General features: G+C 38.6%; 1 protein-coding gene across 1 annotated transcript in view; it reads left to right on the forward strand.

Annotated features, from left to right (window-relative positions):
- Positions 1-20,310, forward strand: part of ulk4 (unc-51 like kinase 4) — a 108,499-nt gene extending 88,189 nt beyond the window's left edge. Inside the window, exons 35-37 of the mRNA XM_084726211.1 lie at positions 4,176-4,370; positions 14,766-14,854; positions 20,226-20,310. Of these exons, the coding sequence (XP_084582337.1) occupies positions 4,176-4,370; positions 14,766-14,854; positions 20,226-20,286 (345 nt within the window). The 3' untranslated portion in view covers positions 20,287-20,310. The remainder of the gene's footprint in view (positions 1-4,175; positions 4,371-14,765; positions 14,855-20,225) is intronic.
- Positions 20,311-21,093: the final 783 nt, after the last annotated feature.

Consider the following 21,093-nt stretch of genomic DNA (forward strand, 5'->3'; position numbering starts at 1 on the left):
TTAATATTTGTACAAACTTTCCTGGAGCCGAAAAAAGCTTTTTAATAATCTGTGACATCATCACAGTGCACGAAGTCTATGGACCGAGCAGGAACTGGCAGGGCCAAGGGGGGAAACACTCCTGTGCATATTCAGTGGGACTTATAACCAGGAAATAAAATTGAAAGCTACAAAACCTTTTCAGCTTATGTGCCAAGCAAGCAACTCTCATTGGACTGAAAGGGCACCATCTTTGCCTTCACTATCTAGTTTCTTGTAATGTATCTTGGTTTAGAGGTGTTTGCTGTGAAAGTGCAACAAGTACTTTTTGTTTCTTATTTGTGGTAGTGAACACAAGCCATTCAGGAACTATTATACTGCATACTGTATACTCTGAGCTGATCTAAACACTTTATTGCTGACAAAAGTGAAGTATCAATCCCTCAGCAGTAACCGGTGGAAACATTGAAAACTCAAATATAACAATATGCACATTAATTCATACTCAAATTATAACTCAGTTATAAGGAATATAGTTGATATATCGCCCAGCTTTAGTATAATTTCCATGTTTTGTATTGTTTTTTTTTTCCTGGAGTTGTACATTACTACCTAGGGCTGGACAATATACTGATGTATTGATATCGCAATATGAGACTAGACATCATCTTAGATTTAGGATATAATATCATGATATGACATAAGTTAAGTTATCTTTTTGTGGTTTTAAAGTTTGCATTACACCAAAGCGCTGTAATTTTACGAACTTACCAGACTGTTCTAGCTTTTTCCATATTTGCCTTTTCCCACATGGTCTTTATGTCCATGTTACTGCTGATTATTTAGCAAAAAACTTAGTAACTGTAATTTTCAAAAAAGGCAAGTAAAACACTTACTTATTAAAACAAAATAAACACAAACACAATTATTCACTAAAAACTCATACAGAAGTACTCTCAAGAGGTATCCCAGTTTGTCACATTGGTTAGGTTATCAAAGTAAACCAGGAAAGGCATCCAGACTTCCGAGAACTTATCCTTGTCTCAAGGTGAATGTTATTTTCTCCAGCTTAAAATGGAAAATAATATCCCTGATCAATCTGACATGGGATGGTGGTTTTGAGCTTTTCCAGTTAAATAGTATTTAATGCTGGGCCAGTAAGGTGGTGAGACCACTACATTATACAAAAAATTAATAATATCTATATGTGAATAATATTTTTTATTAGTTAGAAGGCTGCATGAAAAAATACAACTTACAAATACTGATGAAAGAAAAAGCACTGGAGTTTGAAAGAGACACCTTCTGCAGCACTTTTCACCAGGTGCTAATGCCCAGCAGAGTAATTTCCACTGTGAGTGTGTTTCACCTTAGAGATTTTGTGAGCCTTTTCATTTCACAGTCCCACAAATGAGTTTGAACCATTAATAAAAAGCTAGTTTGAGCTCCACTTTGGTGGTCTTTTATAGTTAAATTTCAGGACATCTAAAATAACCTTTCCATATAAAGGTGAAACAGTGATTTCATAAGGGAGGAACACCAATTCTAAAAAGTCAGACTAATTTTCACTAACACTGGATGAATCTTTCCAGACCAATAACAAGATAGATCTACAGCTTCTTCACAGACTAAATATGTCAATTCTCAAACTTACTCACATGTCTGACTGCGCTGTAAACAGCAATATTACTGATCAAGCTTCTTTAAGACTTCTTTCTTAATTAGCTGTCCTCCAAAGAAGGGTGTATATATCTCATATCAAGCAGCTCTATACTTCACTGTTGACAAAGAAATGCACTTTTGTTCTTGGACTCCTTTTGTCAAGTTCCTTTAACTAGTTCTGTTAAAGCTGGGAACTAAGCTAAGAACTTTTATATTTTGTTGATTTTGGAGGCCCCTCTGCACAAAAGTGGTAGTTTCCACTTCCATAACTGCAAAATATGTCAAAAATAAAATTATCTTAGAAAAATCTCCTGCTTCTTTTTAACTGGCTAACATACTTCTCACTGCGACTTTGCCAAAATGTAAATACAAACTTGTTTCATCTGATTTCACAGAGAATCTGACCCAGTGGCACCCATTAAGAATAACTACATAGAAATAGCCAGTCTTCTCTCTGATGATCTGATTTTCATATAAAGGCCATATAGAGGAATCAGAAGTAGACTGAGACTGTGTTATAACCAATTCAAAACTCCTTGTAGTGTTACATAGTTTTCTGCAAATGTACCAACTATGCTACATGTGAGTTCAGTATAGGAATGTTGTTCTCCTTGCACAGTATTGCTGCTGTGCAACATTAAAAGTGTTAACTACATATTTGCAAGTATTTGTGACTTCAGTCGCTATTTTGTGATTTTTGTGAGGTAAGCAGCAATCACACCATAAAGATGTTTGACCTGAGTACACCAGTTCTTTTGCTCCTTGCACATTGCTGAAGTAATTATACTACAGTTGTTAAAAATGCCAGAACAGAACATGATGCAATCTGAAAGAGCAAAGCAAAGATAAGAAAGAAGGGGGTACAATCTTAGCCTCTCTGCTGAGAGAAATGTGAAATTGTTAGTAGCCATTCATATATGTCCTTCTGGTACTATACATACTACTGAGGACTGAATAAACACAAATCAGATATTAAAGAATAATGTGATGAAAAGAACTCCCTCCTCCATCTGCATCAAAATCTAATTTTTTAGATTGAAGTACTAAAGTATGAACAATTGTACTGAATTGTTTGACAAATCATGGTCTTTGTCTCTTGCCCTCTGCAGCTTTGTTTTTCACATTCAAAGAAAATAAACATGATTTGTAAATATTTCACAACAAAAAGTGACTTAAACAGGGGGTCAGGAGTTGGAGAAGCGAGGGTAAGTAGATTCAAAGGAATGAAACAGAGGTAGGAGGGTGAAATGAGATTCTGGGGTAAGGGGAGAGGAAAGGAAGAAATATTTGGAGAATCCATGCAAAAAAGAGAGGGTGCTGTGAGGCATCCTGGGAAGTTAAGGACGTAGGGGAAGGGGGGAGTGGGAGGAGGAGGAGAGGAGGTCTCATGGGACACAATAGAGGTTTTTACTTATACTTGACACAATGAATGTTGGGTGGGCGTCTGTGTGTGTGGTTGTGCATGAGAGGGTTGAGTTGCCACCTGACACAACCCCAGCCTGTGCACAGCTCCTTTGCCCCATGGGAGATTAGTGGGATAGAGGGAGCCTTAGCGTCAATATTATGCCTGAATCTAATATCATTAAAACTGCAAAACTTGCTTGTGTTCACTTTTGAAGAGTAGTGGGATAATCACTGATGCATGGTCAAGTGTTATGATTTACTCAGTGCATTTAGTTAATTGCTTTGGCAAGCAGTCAGTTACCAGAAGCAATCTTGGTAAGATGCACACAGTTTAGAGTGAACATTGATCCTGGAGGTTTCTGTGTCACGTTTTTTGATATTTAATTGATATGGCCACCAAATTAATTGATATATCCAAATACAGTAGTGACTGGTATTGCTTGTATGAAATTTTCCATTGTTGTTATAAATTTTAAATACCAGCTTAAATTGAAAATCTTAAAAGAATGTCTGGAATTTGTCCTTAAATATGCTAACCTGTGTGTGTGAAAATGTGACTTAGTGTAGGGTTGGGCAAAATGTCAGTGTCATTATATCAGTATTATAATATGAGAGTAGTTCTCATTTTAAAGTTTGGATATTGTTACATCATGATATGGCAGAAGTGTTGTCTTTTCCTGGTTTTACATTATAGTAAAGTTAGTAAAAAAATATTTAACTTACTAGACTGTCGGCTAGCTGCTGCTGTTTTTTGCATTTACCCATTCAATTATTACATCAACAGTACTGATAATTATTTATCAAAAACTTTGTGTTAATATTTTTTGAAAGTATCAATAGATATCCCCACAGTATTGCTGCAATATTGACATCAAGGTATGTGGTCAATAATATTTTGAATTTGAATTTTGTTCATCTTTCTCCTCCCTACTTAGTTGTTTGAATTAATTTCAGGTTTCTATTTAAGATATTTTCTTTATGTTAGTAAGTGTAAGAAAACCTAGAAGGAGAAGTCAGTCAGTCTCTTTATTTTGGTCCAGAGGACATAGTAACCTTAGTAACCACAGTAACATTTATAGAAACATGATGCATGTAGTTCCATTTATTAACTGATTTTTTCCTCATTGTAGCTGTCAACTGAAAACCAGGAGGTCTGGGAGGAGTCTATTCAGTGTCTGTCCCTGCTGGTTCAGCTCTATGGAGGAGAGGGTTATGACTGCCTGTCACCTTCCTGTTTGCAAAGCTTTTCACACGCGCTGCGCACACACATGCATACTGAGACTCCCCGAATCCAACGCACAACACTTAGGATCATCAAACGACTGGTGAGTTCAGTGCACATTTAGGCACACAGATACAAATAGACCAACATCTATGCAGCACAGATATAGAAATTTTCAAACACACGTCAGCTTTGCTTGTATTAAATTTTATCAATTTGTGCTCCACGTGTCCCTTTTCAGGTGCCAGTATTGGTCATTTTTTTTTTTTTAATACATTTCTTTATTAATTTTCAACTTTTAACACATGACATCTCTTTTCAGCATAAATTGGTAACATTATGGGATTCCCTTGAACAACATAACCCTCCCTCCCTCCACCCAACCACCTATGAATTCTGTGACATCATTGGAGATAAATAACAAAACAAAACAATAACAGTTGACAAATAATACTAACAATAATAACAATAAAAATAAATAAGGTACTTGTCTACATTCATGAGCACAGTACATATCTACATATTATTTAATTAAAAAAAAAAAAAAAAAAAAAAAAAAAAAAGGAAAGAAAGGGCATGGTCTCACTTTATATGTGCTACAGCTTAATTTGATGGGATATCAGGTCTTGATTCCAAAAAGTTGAGAAATGAATCCCATATCATATGGAAGATATGACTCTTTCTTTTGATTGTATATGTAAGTCTTTCAACAGCTATGCAAGAGGAGAGTTCAGCAAACCACAGATTCAGCGATGGACAGTGGACACTTTTCCAATGTCTAGCAATAAGACGCTTCGTATGTATGAGACAGAGGTTCAACAGCTTACTTTCATGGGTTCTCAGGGTCATAGTTTCTGGGATAAGTCCTAGAATACAGGTCTCCGGGCGCATCGGAATTTCTTTGCCTATAATATTGGAGATTGTGTTGATTATCCTTCTCCAAAAATCTTGTATATGATTGCATTTCCAAATACAATGGTACAAGGTACCTTTCTCCGTTCCACATTTTATACAGGTGTCTGGGATATTAGGGTTAAATTTATTAAGTTTTTCAGGAGTTATATAGGTTCTCATAAGCCAATTATATTGAATCAGTTTAAATCTGCTATTAATAGATATTGTTTGTGCTTGGTAACAAGCTGTCTCCCATTCCTGTTCCGTAATATCTGTTTGAAGGTCCTCTATCCATGCTAATCTTTTATAGTCTGAGGACTCTGTAGTTGTGTTTACCAATTTCTTATATAGTATTGAGATCTTTCCCTTACTATAAGGGTCTGATACTGCCATCTCTTCTAAGATACTTAAAGGTGGACACTGATATGACTGCATCCTGGAGCGAATAAAACTACGAATCTGAAAATATTTAAACATATGAGTTTGAGGTATCCCAAATTCTCTTTTAAGAGTCTCGAAGGACATAAGAGTATCATCTTTATAAAGGTCTGAGATCCTTTGTAAGCCCAACTGTGCCCAACGCCTGAATCCAGGATCTGATTTACCTGGTGTAAATAATGCATTGCCCCAAATGGGCGTAAATTGTGATAACCCTGGATGTTCTCCAAACATGTCTTCTGATTCATACCAAGCTCTAATTGTGGTTTTGATAAATGGATTAACTGTGTCTTGCTTAAGTCTCTTGAGAGAATCCGAATAGAGATACCTGTCTAGAGTAAGTCCTCTAGCATTCTCTCTCTCTATCTGAACCCAAGGTAGATTGGAGGGCTCAGCAAACCAAAAAAAGGCTGATCTAAGCTGGGCTGCCCTAAAATACCATAAAAGGTTAGGAAGCTGGAGCCCCCCCCTGTCGTATGGCAGATATAGTAATGTTAAGCGTAATCTTGATCGTCTTTTGTTCCATATGAAATTGGTAAACGTTTTCCTCATACTAGAGAAAAAGCCTGGTGGGGGTGTAAGAGGGATTGATTGAAATAAATATAAAAATTTGGGGAGGATATTCATTTTAATAATATTGATTCTACCAATTATTGTCAAAGGGAGGGACATCCACCTATCCAAACTATCCTTTACCTGAGCAGTAATAGGATCATAGTTGCATGGGATTATATTTTTAATTTGAGGTGTAATAGTAATCCCTAAATATTTGAACCCATCCTTAGCTACTGAGAAAGGATGCTGGATTGCTGAATTATGTCTTTCTTCTTCATTAAGAAAAAGTATTGATGATTTAGACTGATTGATCTTGTAACCTGAAAATGTTCCAAATTGATGGATCAGATCAACTAGAGCAGGTATTGAATTCCCCAAGTCTGAAAGATATAATAATATATCATCAGCAAATAACGAAATCTGATGTTCTTGGTCTGAGATTTGAATCCCTTTTATCACTGGATGATTTCTGATTGATATTGCCAAGGGTTCAAGAATCATAACAAATAATAATGGGGACAATGGACAACCCTGACGCGTGCCCCTCGACAGACTGAAAGATTCTGAAATCACATTATTTGTAATAACTTCAGCTGATGGTTCACAATAAAGTAATTTAATCCACCGACAAAATTTAGGGCCACATCTGTAACGATAAAGTACATCAAATAAATAAGGCCATTCGACTCTGTCGAATGCCTTTTCTGCATCCAGCGACAGAATGCAAGTATCCTTTTCATCACACTTTTCATGTATAACATTCAATACCCGCCGTATATTATGAAAGGCCTGTCTATTTTTCACAAATCCATTTTGATCATTGTTAATGATCACTGGTAGGTGTTTTTCTAATCTTAACGCTAAGACCTTTGCCAAAATTTTAGCATCAGTGTTAATTAAGGAAATTGGCCTATACGATTCACATTTAGTTTGTGGTTTATCTGATTTAGGTATAAGTGTAATCAGTGCTTTTCTTAGTGATGGGGGAAGGATGCCGCTTTCCAATGATTCTTCAAACATATTCATAAGGGGTTGTACTAATTTTCCTTTGAAGGCTTTATATATATCAACAGGTAAACTGTCCGGTCCAGCTGTTTTCCCATTTTTCATAGTTGATATAGCCTTCAGCATTTCTTCTATTGATAATGAGGAGTCTAGCTGCTTTCTGGCTTCATCGGAGAAACTAGGGATTTGAATATTATCTAAAAAGGTAGTTTGCTGACTAGTATCCCCAGTGGCTTCAGAACTATATAATGTTTGAAAGAAATTAGCAAAGGTTCTATTAATTTCCATTAGATCTGACGATAAAGTCCCTGAAGCTGTCAAAATACTATTGATGGCCTTGCTTGATTGCAGTTTCTTGATTTGCCAAGCCAACAGTTTGCCGGATTTTTCTCCCTGTTCATAAAATGTTTGTTTTAAGTGGATTAAGCTATTTTCAGCTTTTGAAAGTGATAGTTCATTGTATTGTGCTCGTAGGAGAAGTAATTCCTGCTGGTGGGGTTCTATGTTTGCTTTATCTTCAAGTATTGGTCATTTTTGAATATCTCTTTTTTCAAGAATCTTGCCCTGGTGTCTGTTTGTATTTTGTGGGTTAAAATATTAACTGCTGCCACTGCAGAGTGAAAATATTGGAATAATAGAAACCGACTCACTGCAGACACATACACTGAGAGAGACAGCCCTGCTGTGCTGCTGTTCTGAAAATAGAGTGTAGTTTCACCAGAACTAGACTGACAGAGGGAGCAAACCAGAGACGGAGAAAAAGTGTTGGTTTGTATCTGCCTGTCACTCTCTGTTCGAGTGTCTGTCCAATTTTGTCTGATAGTCAAAATGATTTGTAGTACAGGCAAAAGACGGCTGACTCGTAAGAGAGCACACTGCAGTAAACCAGGTGGAGTTAAGCTTCATCGCCCTAATAACACTAAATAACATTAACTCTGTGTGGTTAGATGGAGAAACCTGCAGCTAACAGGTTTGAACAAGACGACAGTTTCTTGCCCCAGTAGAAACACACAGTGCTGCAACAATTCACTAATTCAGGTAGAAATTAAACTGAGGAATGCTGCAAAATTGACTTAGAATTTTAATTGGCAGCCTTACTCATTCAGTTGAAAGTCAGCTCTGAAGCAGTCAAACAACATTATTTTATACATTCTGCAGCCTAGCCTTCCCAGGGAATAAATTCATATTGGATGATTCTGCAATACAAGATTTACAACTAGTGCCGACACTCGGTGCCAATGAAGGAAACGGTATGCTGTTTAGTACGAGGGAAAGGAAGGGCGTGCAAGCAAAGCATTTCAGTTTGACACCAAAGACCGGGGTTTGCATTATATCTCAGACCGTGAAAAACCGTGATGACAGCATTTTAAGGAGTTTTGGTTGCAAAACTAAAAGCAATAGTACACCCAAAAATGAAATTTCACTCAATATCCTCTCACCCTTGTGCTGATGTTAGGATAGGTGAAGATCTCCAGTTCACAAAACACTCCTGGAGCTTCAGCGGAAAACAGCAATGCAGCCAAATCCAGTACAATTGAAGTGAATGGTGACCAGTTTTAAAATGTGAAAAGAGAACACAAAAGAAACAGAAAATGTCTCCACACTGCTTGTGTGGTGTAATCCAAGTGTCCGTAAGCCATGACATTAAAATTTGACCCAAAAAGATGCCATTTACACCATGTTTTTAGCCTAAATGTCAACTGTAGCCTCTCAGACTGGATCCGCATGCACACGCCTGAAGTGGGTACACAAGCTCTCGCCCAAGCGGCGCGACACGAGATATTCAAGATTATGTGATACCTTCACATCTGTGTTTACATGCTACCTGGAAGTGACTCACACAACAGAGAGATCTGCTCAGAAATAATGACTTGTTACACACAGAGCTGACTTCACAAACTTTCAACAAAGAAGAAAATGTCTGAGGACTTTGACATACAAGAGGAACATCATTTCTTTGCTTCAGCCGTGCCGCTTGGGTGAGAGCTTGTGTACCCACTTCAGGCGTGTGCATGCGGATCCAGTCTGAGAGGCTACAGTTGACATTTAGGCTAAAAACATGGTGTAAATGGCGTCTTTTTGGGTCAAATTTTAATGTTGCGGCTTACAGAGAGTTGGATTATACCACACAAGCAGTATGGAGACATTTTGTGGGGGGGGGGGGTTTGTGTTATTTTTTTTACATTTTAAAACTGGTCACTTCAATTGTACTGGATTTGGCTGCAATGCTGCATTTCTCTGAAGGTCCGGGAGTGTTTTGTGAACTGGAGATCTTCACCCATCGTCACATCAGCACAGGGGTGAGTAGATATTAAGTGAAATTTCATTTTTGGGTGAACTATCACTTTAATCATACTTATGTTGTCATGTTACGGGTACTTAAACATGCTACAAGAAGTTTATAACTGGTTATGAAACGGTCTCAATTATAGAAAATATAGATGAGACAAGACCATGATTTTATTTTTTGCGTTATATTTGTGATTACAGCAGTGGAAAAACTACCACTTTTGTCCACAGGGGTCTCCAAAGTCAACACAAAGCTGCTACAACTTACTCTTTAAAGCTGCTACAAGGAACCTGTGGTAGCTTTAAAGTATAAGTTATTAAATAAGTTATTGCAAATATCTTATTAAAAATTGTTGAATGTTTAAAATTGTAGTCATTGAATTTAATCCCTGGCTTTGCAGAATTTGTCCAATATTAATTTGAACAGCTCAGTAAATGAGAGGCAAGGTTGGTGAGAGCAGTCCAGTGAGAATACATCTTAAAAAGTCAACACGACCAGTTTGAAAAATTGGCTGATTTTTCTCTAGACCCCTATGAATTATGTAAAATGCATTCTTAATGTTTTGGCTTGGCTGCAGGGTCATGAAATAGTTTCTGCACGTGGGACACAAGGTCAGCTGTCACCCTGAGATCGTATGATCTGACTGAAGGCTGTGCCTGAAAGCTACTTTACATTTGTGGTTGTGTGAGTGTGGGAGAGGGAGAGGGAGAGTTTGTGTGTGTGCAGCAGTGTGAGTGTGTGTGTGTGAGTGTGTGTGTGTGTGTGTGTGTGTGTGTGTGTGTGTGTGTGTGTGTGTGTGTGTGTGTATGTGTTTTGATTCCTCTCACTAATTAGTTCCAGCCACCTGAACCACCCACACAAAAACTCTGTCACGCACAAGCTCACAGACGTGCGTCTTTCTGTTTTCTGTCTGTCTGTCTGTTGTAGCAAATTTGTCCTGTTGTGCACACTCCCTCATTACCCCCTGTGCTAACAGCTACAGTAACACAGAGGTGTGTATTCTCTGCCCTGCTCACCACCTTGAGCAACACACACAAAACTCTGTGTGTTTCAGCCATTTCCTCGTAGCTAGTAGATGAGTCACTAAGCAGCTCAGTGCTAGCAGCAGAACTAATTTATTTGCTTAAAAAAATGCCCATCTATCATTCTGCACATTTAGTCATTTGCCTCATTGAACATTAGTTAATTTAAAAGATTTAAATGTTAAAGTACTGTTGCAATACTCTTCTCCCATTTTGTACCTTTTCCACTGGAGTTTAGTTCAATTTTAAAGTTTTAAAGGAAAACAGAAATCAACGTCTCATAATCATTTTCTTGAATCTCTTTATCAATCAACCAATCAGTTGGCAGAGAACAGTGTGCACCTTTGAAAGAAGGCAACAGACATTCATTTTCCACAGCACACACACTTCATCACAGAAACACAACGACTCACACATTCACTCTCAGACACACACCTACACACTCAGACAAGTGCCTGCCCTTCAACAAAGGCTTTTTAATTATCTTTCATTGATTTCAGGGCTCTGTTAATCTCAATCAAAGATCCCGCTAATAGCTTAGAAACTGCAAAGGGAGAGAGAGGGAGAATGAATCAAGTCTGAATTAGTGAAATTTTCAACTTGCCTTTTTTTTTTTTTCTCAACACACACAACTTGGAAAGACTTAAAGGGGAATGCTAATTAATGGAAAGGGATTCATAGGAAGTTGTCAGAAAAATAAGCATTTATTATTTCTTTTAAAGCTGTTTGATTTGTCGGTGTACAGCATTTTTTTTAAACTTACAGGAGAAGTCTGCCTCCGGCAACATAGAATTTATGTCAGAAATGATTGGTCCTTTAATATGTGTGTTCAATTTTTTCTTCTTAAAGCCCCTTTCACACACAAAGCCTCATAACAATGTAACATTAACTTATGTAGCTGAAATAATGTTTCTTAATATGTATTATTTTTATGTAAATTGTGTTCATACACAACATGAGAAGCCTTAATCTGTGAGGCAAAGCAGGATGTTTGGATGATTGTTGTCGCTTCTGTCCTGTGTTTCTCCTGACACTGCTTGTTAATCACACTCTTGTGTCTAGAAGCTTCTTCCTCTCTCATCTCCGGAGGCTGAAATATGTCAGTGCAGAGTCTCCAAAATGTCAGAGCATATTATGTCCAATTATTGTAACCTTTTACATGTTTGAGCTGGCAACACGGAAATTTATTCATCCATCAGTCCCTCAGTTGCAGTGCTCAGTCAGACTGGGGCAAGCTGGCAGAGTCTATCCGAAGGAATGACCATAAGGGTCAAAATCAGGCACAAAACAAAATTATATTTTAGCAGTTATATCTACACAAAAAGTTTAAACACAAACATACATATATACACACAACAAACGACTTCACAACTTTTTTAACATCTGTGTTAGTGAGCATTTCTTTTTTGCAAAGATAACATATAAGACTCGTCTCACAATAAAAAGCCACTTTGAAATGTGCAGTCTTATCTTGAAAAAAGAACTGAACTATGGCTATTTCACACAGGGCTACAGATACCAGTTTTACTTCCAAAAGTGCCAAGTCATGACCCACCGTACTCTGCCTGTGATCGGTTTACCCTGATATTCTTACCCTAACTCTCACCAATCACTCTGCATTCCTAAACCTAAACAACCCAACCAACGAAGGCATTGAGCACTAGCCAATCAGAGGCAGAGTAGGGCAGGCCATGACTTTGCCCTTGTGGGAAAAAGAAATTTGGTATCTATAGCCCTAGCCCTATCTATAGCAATAGTTCAGTGGCCAATAAACATCTAAATATTTGACCAGTCCAAGACATGTGCATTAATCAAGCTGTGCCACACCTGTCAGGTTGATGGATTATCTTGGCTAAGGAAAAGTGCTCACTAACACAGATTGTAACAAATTTCTAAGCAAAATTTGAGAGAAATAAACCTTTTGTGTGCATAGAATAAGTCTTTTTATAGTATATTTAGAAGTATATTTTGTACTTCAACTAATGAAAAATGAGAGCAAAACAAAACTGTTGCATTTATATTTCTCTTAAGTATATGCAGTATTGTCTGATTTATGCATGATCTGTGTTCTTCTGCAAAATGCACTACTGTCTTTCTCTGCTGTCAGGTACATTGTCACTTGTTTGAAGTTAATATCTATCATGTCAACCGTGTGCTCTGTTTCTGAGAGGCAATGTGTCTGAATGTCTTTCTGTCCTCTACAGTCTGTCTGTCTGCGCCTCTCATCTGATTTTGAGGTCAGTATTATAGAGTCAGGGTGTTGGTCAGGTAGAGACGGAGGGAGAGGAAGATGAAGGGGGAGGAGAAGGCAAAGTTGTGGTTGAGTGGAGGGATGGAGGAGGGATCATAAGTAGGTGTGTGTGTGTTTGGTTAGCGGTCGGTTGGCAGGCACACATAAATGTCCCCTCACCCCGTGTGTTTGCGAGAAAAGTAAGCCAGAAAGGGGAACGTCTTTGTCTCCTCCTAACCTTGTTGCCTAGCAACAACCATGCTGTGTCGCCACAGAGACAGAGGTGATGATGTCACCGGAGATCAGAGAAAACACATTCACCAAACACACAGACACACATCCACTCAGTCACACATGTGCGCACATGCACACACACAAATATTCACTAACACACACTCTTTGAACAACACTTAAAAAAGACACAGGCAAGCGCTGTTTATTTTTCTTGGAATACACACTGTCACTGTAATATTAAATCAGATCTTAACTCAGAACTTAACTTGACTATCAGTTTTAAGACTATAATGCCTCCTTTTGAAGTGAGAACTATCCTGAACATACACACGGACACACACGCACTGCAGTCTGAGGACCAGGTGTTCCTGGGTGTGTGTGGAGCCAAGACATCATGGTGAGGGGAAACGTGTCAGGACAGGAATAAAAACGGAGGGATGACAAAGAGAAGAAACATGTGATGTAGTGAGGAAATTCAGTGGAGGGGAGTGGAGGATACTATTTAGCTGACAGTCTACAAGAGTCAGACTTTTGTGGAAAAGCACTCATGTAACAGGGTGTGTATGTGTGTGTGTGTGTGTGTGTGTGTGCATTCTACTGGATTTTTGGCAAATTGGCTCTTTGATCATTTTACTTTGAAATGGCATTGAGAAATGAGTGCGATGTCACTTGACAGTTGGTTGTGGTATCTTGCAAAATGATTCTGTGATGATGATGACACAGACCACTGGTTCTTCTAATGTACTGGTCCATGGGCTGTGAAAGATAAAGAATGTGAAAATTATATTTCTAATGTACAAATGTGCCATCATTGGTTTCTCATTATTGATAAAGGAATGGTTACAGCTGCTTGACTTCCTCCTCTGATTAATCGCTCCAATAGCCTGAAAAAGAAGACAGCAAAAAACACAACACCAAAATCATCGTACATCATTTTCAGAGCATAAGATACTGCTTTGTTTAGATCACAACAATATATTATCATAAAACAGACCTGACTGTAGTCTACAGGTCTATAATCATCCTAAAGAAATGTGTTTTTAGCCACTTGTAAGTGTAATTTATTGACCTTTAGCAGGATGGTTAATGGTAGCCTGCAGGGGATTGGTTAGAAATATTGACTTTTTGGCTCTTAGTTTCAGCCAATATGTTGGCCAAACTGGATAAACAACCGATTTTATAGAAAAAGAAAAAAACAAAACAAGAGTGAAAATGGGTGTTTCCTATTTACTCATGGGTCAGTGTTCACTTTTGTTTCATTTTGACTGTGTGAATCTCTACTGTTGTGTTATCTCTGGTTTTTACAATATTACAGTGCCAGACTACAAAGTGCAGTGATGCTTCTATGTCGTGCTCAGTATTTATATCAGACCTATGTCATCACATCCTTTGTCAAGCATAGGCAACCACTGCCATTAACAGAGAATTTGTCACTTTCAGTCTGAACTTACAGTCAGTGTTGATGATAAATGTAGTGAACTAAAGCAATAAATTCCTCAGTGCATGCTAGAAAATTGAGATGTAATGCTACAGAATCTGTTGTTCTTCCTGCATCCAGTGATATCACTGGAACAAGAATGAGAAGGCTATTTCAAACTGGATTTCTAGTCTGTGCCTCTGGGTAGAAAGGGGGCATGCTTGATGAGGATTTCTGTCAACCAACACTATGTTTTAGCCACTAAGTAATGCCTATGGCCTAGGATGGTTGATACATGGCAACATGGGCATCAGAAGGTGGTGCATGTAGACACTGCCAGCAATTAATGTGACCTTATTGTACCTATAGTCTGTCTCACTCATTTTGTTCTTCTTCTCTCCTTCTAACTTCAGGTACAAACTACAAAGCGATCTGATTGGTTTGAATGTCCTGAAGGAGTGGGGCTGATGAGTCTTCTGCAGGATATAACTACATCCAACAGGTGTGGGTTTCTGCTGTTAAAATGTTTGTGTGTCTCATATAAAATATTAATTTATCAGGGAATATTCCTTCCATTAATCTACTTTGATATAACAGACTCTTTCAATAGAACTAACAAAATAATCATAATTTTTCAAACTGTGGCGAAACAAGATATTTGGTTGTTCATATAAAGTGCTCATTTCTGTGAGTAGTGTGTGTGTACATCAGTTTTGAAACCTCGGAGGATACCAGTAACAAATCATTTTTGATTTAGATTTGTCTCCTCCAGCCCTTTCCTTCATCTTATTATTTTTATGCATGTCTGCACATGTCTATGCATTACACATGTCAAAACTGATCTTTTCTAGTTGTTAATTAAAAGGATGTGAGCTTCTGACAGGATGGAGCATCAGCTTAATGGCTGAGAGAGCTGAGAGATAAAATATATACATAAATGAAAAGAAAAACTTCATTTTTTGTTTGGAGGAAACATGTCCTGCACCGGCCTCACACACCTGACAAAGTAACAGCTACCTTTTAAGATTGATTTTAGTTTGGGAACAGAGGTTTGTGTGGAGACAGTAAAGATAATGGAAACGTTGAATCAAGATCAACAGAACCTCAACCAGTAGACATGTACAGGGATCACCGCTTCAACTGTGACGCTCTGTTTAATGACTAACTGCAAGAAACATTCACTTTGAACCACGCAGCAAGTAACACAAATGAAATACAGTAATACAGTATGTATTATTATTGTTGCACATTGGGACATTGGGATGCATCATTATGGAAGCAAAAATAAGTCAGATGTGGAAGATGTAAACATATATTTACTTACATTTCTACATATATTTGAAATTAAAATGCAAAAGCAAAATCAATCTTAAAAATGAAATACACTCTGTATTTCTATAATTTTATTATCAGTAGTTTTTAAAGGAATTGATATCAAATGAGTAGCTTGTGAGTCAGTGTATCAATCCTGCAGAATCGATCCGCCCATCACTAGCTGACAGAGATTTTACTCCCTAATTTTATGAGAAACTGTGTTGTCTCCTCTTCACGTATGTATAACAATATTATTCACTATCACTGTTATTGACAAGCTAAGTGAGATGTACTGCAAAGCAGGCGGCTTCAATAAGAGCCGGAGACATTTCAGACACATGTCCATTAAATTTCACCTCACACCAAATGATAAATGTTGTTATTGCACAAATTTAGAAGCACATACTTAAAAGCACGCCGGAAACAGGCCACTTATTACAACTACATAACCACTGAAGTTTCTTGTGTTTTTGTGTGTGTGTGTGTGTGTGTGTGTGTGTGTGTGTTGATGTGTGCACCTGTATCTTTGCACCTGGCTACCTTTTATGAGTATGTGGGCCGAATGTGTGTTCCCTCTTTGAGCCAAGGGTTTTGTCGCTGTAGCGACCATGCTTCCTTTGATCTCTTGATGTATGAGACCAGCAGCCTGTCACACACAAACACAGATACACACACACATGCACACACAATACACACAAATAGTTGCTTTCAGACCCTTCTATGTGCAAACCCTCTGTCTCTCAATCACACACACTCTGTCAGATTGATAATAAAGGTGTATTGTTGTCCTGCTATAGAGGCCTCTCCTACTCTCCCCTCCCTCTCCCCCTCTTTTCTCCTCAGTCACCCCTTTTCTTTCCTCTTTGTCACCCTCTATACCCCTTTTTCCTCCTCTCTCCCCCATCCTTTTTCTTTTCTTTTCCCTCATTTTCTTTCTTTTTCACCTCTTCTCTTTCTCTCCTGCTTTTCCTCTCCCTCTTCTCCTCTTGTCTCCCCTTGTCTCCACTCTCTGCTCTCCCTCTCTGGCAGATGAAAGCAGAGATCAGCTCAAGCCTTTGAAGTGGCTGAGACTGGCACACTCCCACTGGTTTAGCGGTAGGAGGAGGGGAGCAGAGGTTTTAGGAGAAAGGGCAGGAGATGAAAGGAGTTATGAGGAGAGAAAAGAGGAGAGGAAGGGAGGAGAAGGGGGGGGTTTAATTGAGAGGATGAGAGGAGTTCGGGGCAGAGAGAGGAGACGGAAGACGAGTGGGAAGGAGAGGGGAGGTCTGGGCTGAGATCCGAACCCAAATGATGTCATTCAGCCTTTACCATGGCAACCTGAGGAATGCCTTTTCAAACCCTCGAGTCTGACCGAGTGCAGAAGGAGGGGAGGAGCGTTGCTCACAGTCCGCCATCCTGAAGAAAAGCCTGGAGGCCCAGAACTTGATCCTTAGTTTATTGCTGCTTTCAGCCAAACATGAAGCCATCAGCAGCAGTCGCTCTCTGAAACTTTGGATTCAGCTACAGCTTATGAAGGATTTTTAACATTTTTAAAAACAGCACAGCACCCTGGTGGTCGCTGGATCCTTAAAGGGTCAGTTCACCCCAAAATCAAAAATACATATTTTTCCTCTCACTTGTAGTACTATTTATCCATCTAGATAGTTTTGGTGTACATTCTGGAGATATCGCCTGTCAGGATATCTCACTTCTCTTTCTCTCATTTTGGGGTGATCTGTCCCATTATACAAATATTTTTCTCCATTGTTAAGTCAGACATTCCCAACCAGTGCTAGTATCCCAGGAAGAACTTCTGCAGTTACTGCAGTACATAGAAAAAATAAAAATTATGACAAGTGTGTGAAAACCAGCATGCCACTCCAAATGCAAAGCTACTTCAAAAAGATCAAATATCACGATCCCACAATAATTGATAGTCTTAAATGAAATCCATTCAAAAGAAGACATTTGGAACATTTTGAAGGGGCACTTCCAGGTGCAGTGAGCGATTCTGGAGAAAGATGGTTGATTGTCACATTGAGTCTCATTCCCAGGTCGTCAAATACTGACATTTTGTGAATGAGACCCAACAATTGCAGGCCTGTGATTGGCCAAAGTCTCCCATCACAGGCTAGAATTTCTAAAGATTGAGAACAGAGCCAAGAGGAGCAGACCACTCTCAGACCACATAACATTTCATTACACTTAAAGATGATTATGGATCTTTTGCCCAATGACACCAAAAAATAGCTGCCTGCTCCAGCTTTAAGCTCAGCTATGGGTGGCAGGTTGGGAGCCATTAGTATAGGTAATGGCTCACCTCTGCTATAGGTACATTTTATAACCACTCAATAATTGATCACTCTAACAATCGATTAATGACTTTGAGGTTTTGTTTGTGTGTTTGTTTGTTTTTTTTAAGGAAAACAGGTCAAAATTCTCTGATTTCAGCTTCTTAAATGTGAATATTTTCTGGTTTAATTACTCCTCTGTGACAGTAAACTGAATATATTTGGGTTGTGGATAAAATTGTATGTTTGAGGATTTCATATAGGGCTTTGGAAAACACTTACATTTATAGACCAAACAACTAATTGTTTAACTGAGAAAATCTTCTTACCTATTGTAAAGAACTGGAGAACAGTGGAATGAACTCAGCTGCTGTACTCCTGTGAAAAATCCAATGAGATCAAGGAAACTGAGTGAGGAACCTGCTTGTACACTAAATTCTGCTGTTACTTTTTTGGCACCATCTCAACTGGTGGAAAACATAAATTTCACACAGAAAAAAGCCAAGTGTTGCTGTAAGCTGAGTGTGAGGCTGATGGTGGTTCTGTAAGAGCCATTCTCTGTGATCTAAAACCAATTATTTCATTTTCCGGTATCCTCCATGCAGCTGCTGACTGTCTGTTTGGCACTGTGAAAGTTAGTCCTAAAACTTTTATGGATCCAATTTATGCCATCCAAATTCACAAACTTTCAAGGATTTCTTAGGCCTGTGGGAGATGTATTAATTAGGTTAATTATGTAGGTTTTAATCAACTAAGGGGGTGGGCTTCTGCTGGCTTGGCTGTCAGGCTGCCCTCCAAGACACCTGGGAGCAAGAGAGGAAGGGAGGAGGGTGAGGGAGGGAGATAAGAGCGAGGGAGAGGAGAGGTAGATTATAGACAGCCTGTAGGATCTTAGCACACTGAATGTGTTCACCAAGACACAGTGTTTTAAATGTACGTTTGTATTTTATTTCAGGTGGTTATGGTTAACGAGTGTTAACTATAATAACTAGTGTCATGGCAACAGCATAAATAGGAAATGAACTTGAGCATGTTTAGAGGACAGAGATGAATATCAGCCAATCAAAAGGCAACTCAACAAGGCCACTGACAAAAGAAACACTACAGAACCTGTTTGAACAAGGTTCCACTAACAACACACCGTTAGTAGTTTGCTAACCTTGTCACCTCTATTTATTTATGACAACGGCTACATCTTGGCTGGTATGATAAGAGGCATAGACACGTTCACCCTCCTCATCTGTTAATAAAGTGAATCAATTCTGTATCCACTGTTGGCCACAAGTTTACTATTTAGAACTTAGACATTAAAACTTGTACATGGGGGCTAGCAGTTACAGCATTGATTGAGTCTCTTGTTTGGCAACCGACCAGCCAAAGAGCACAAATTGGAGTCACCAGTGCAGTTTACATGCACACAGGGTCACTGTGACCTTTGAACAGTGGATTTTTGTGAGTTTTTTGTTGAGGATGTATCTGCTTTATGTAGTTAAGGCAGCATGCTGAGCATGTTCTCCAACAAATAATGATTAAACTATAAGCAGACAGCTGCACATCTAATTGTGTATCAGTGCACAAAATGTGCCAAAGGCCTGGTGTTCAGGATGATCAGGACTTCAGATGGCACTGCCGATGTTCAAAATAGTTCAGTTAGAGGCCAGAGGTAGCTCTGGTGCTCAGATTTCCGCTTGTTCCTCATCTATTTCAGTCTGCCCACAGCTGAACCATTTCCTGATGAACATGTAGGCGGTTTGTCCAGGATAACATAGAAATCCAATCTATATTCAGAATTCAGAATTAGTCTGTACTGTACGGAAGAAGGTTAGAGAAATATGGAGCCCCATCAGGGCTGCAGAATGCCTTTGATGCATTATAGAGATAGATGGGGAACAAGATAAAGAGGAGAGGCTATGATGTGCAACAAAGAGCCTCAGCTGGAATCAAACTGGATGATGTGGTTATGTGGTACTCCTCTTTACCACTGAGCAATCTGCATGCCTCATTTTTTCGCACTTTAGGAAAATGCATAAAAATATTTTTGCCACAAATATCTTTTTTTTTTGTCCTCAACCCTAAGATATTCAGTTTATTGTCATACAGGACTAAAGAAACCATTCATTTTTGAAGCTAGAATTTTTTTTTCTTTAAAAACTCAAATCAGGTAATCAATTATCAAAATAGTTGGTGATTAATTTCATAGTTGACAACTAAACAATTAATCATTGCAGCTCTAGTCACTGGATAAATAATAAGACTGATGCAGAATAACTTTTCTTGTCTCTGTTCCAGGTGTCATGTCGACGTGGTTCCACTGGCTGTTGAAATCCTGCAGGAGATCTCTGGATCCTAAAATTTTTTAACCTTCAAACCTGAAGTAAATCAGAACCATATCACCATTGTAGAACTTAAAAGATTTGTATGATTAGTAATCTGCTTTTAGACTTTCTCTTTATTTTCAAGTGACCTTGTCTGAATGATCAGCTTTGTTGTTGTTCTTTCAAAAGGTTGTAAGTTTTGGAATAAAATGTTTTTGGTTATTTATTTGTCTCTTGGTCAATGTAAGTACATTATTAGAGACTGAACTGGATATAACCATAATTTAATATGTATGCATGGTGGAGGTGACCAGTTCTGAACAGCTGCTGAGACGGTCCTCTAAAAGCTTTGAGACATTAGTGAATCTGGTATCAGAGCACTCAGTGAGTGCAGCCCTCTACACGATGCTCATCAAATGTGCAAATTGCATCAATAACAGTCATAAATATTACTGTGCCACTAAAATAATTTGACAGCTTAATCAAAACATCCATCCAGTGTCCATCAGACTGCACAGGATTACAGCATGAGAGTTAATTCAGACTGTCACAGGCATCACAGCGCTGGCCTCTGGGTTTGTCGAGACACTTGCAGTCAACATTAATGGAGGAACATTAGCTCATTAATTCACGTGTCTGCCATCATGTGTCACGTGTGTCTGTAATGTGACATAATCACAAATTTCTACTTTGCCTGATGCTGAATGTAGCTTTGAGCAACACACTGCTCAGCTACTGCCTACCGCACACTGAAAGTTGTCTCTTCATCAGGAATTAAGATGCCATATGAATGGAGAACATGCTGCAGCAGGGTCCAGTGCCACTGAGGTAATTCTCTACAA

Source organism: Lutjanus erythropterus, chromosome 9 (genome assembly GCF_056507025.1).
Source record: "Lutjanus erythropterus isolate fLutEry1 chromosome 9, fLutEry1.hap2, whole genome shotgun sequence".
In the NCBI taxonomy this organism is placed as follows: Eukaryota; Metazoa; Chordata; class Actinopteri; order Lutjaniformes; family Lutjanidae; genus Lutjanus; species Lutjanus erythropterus.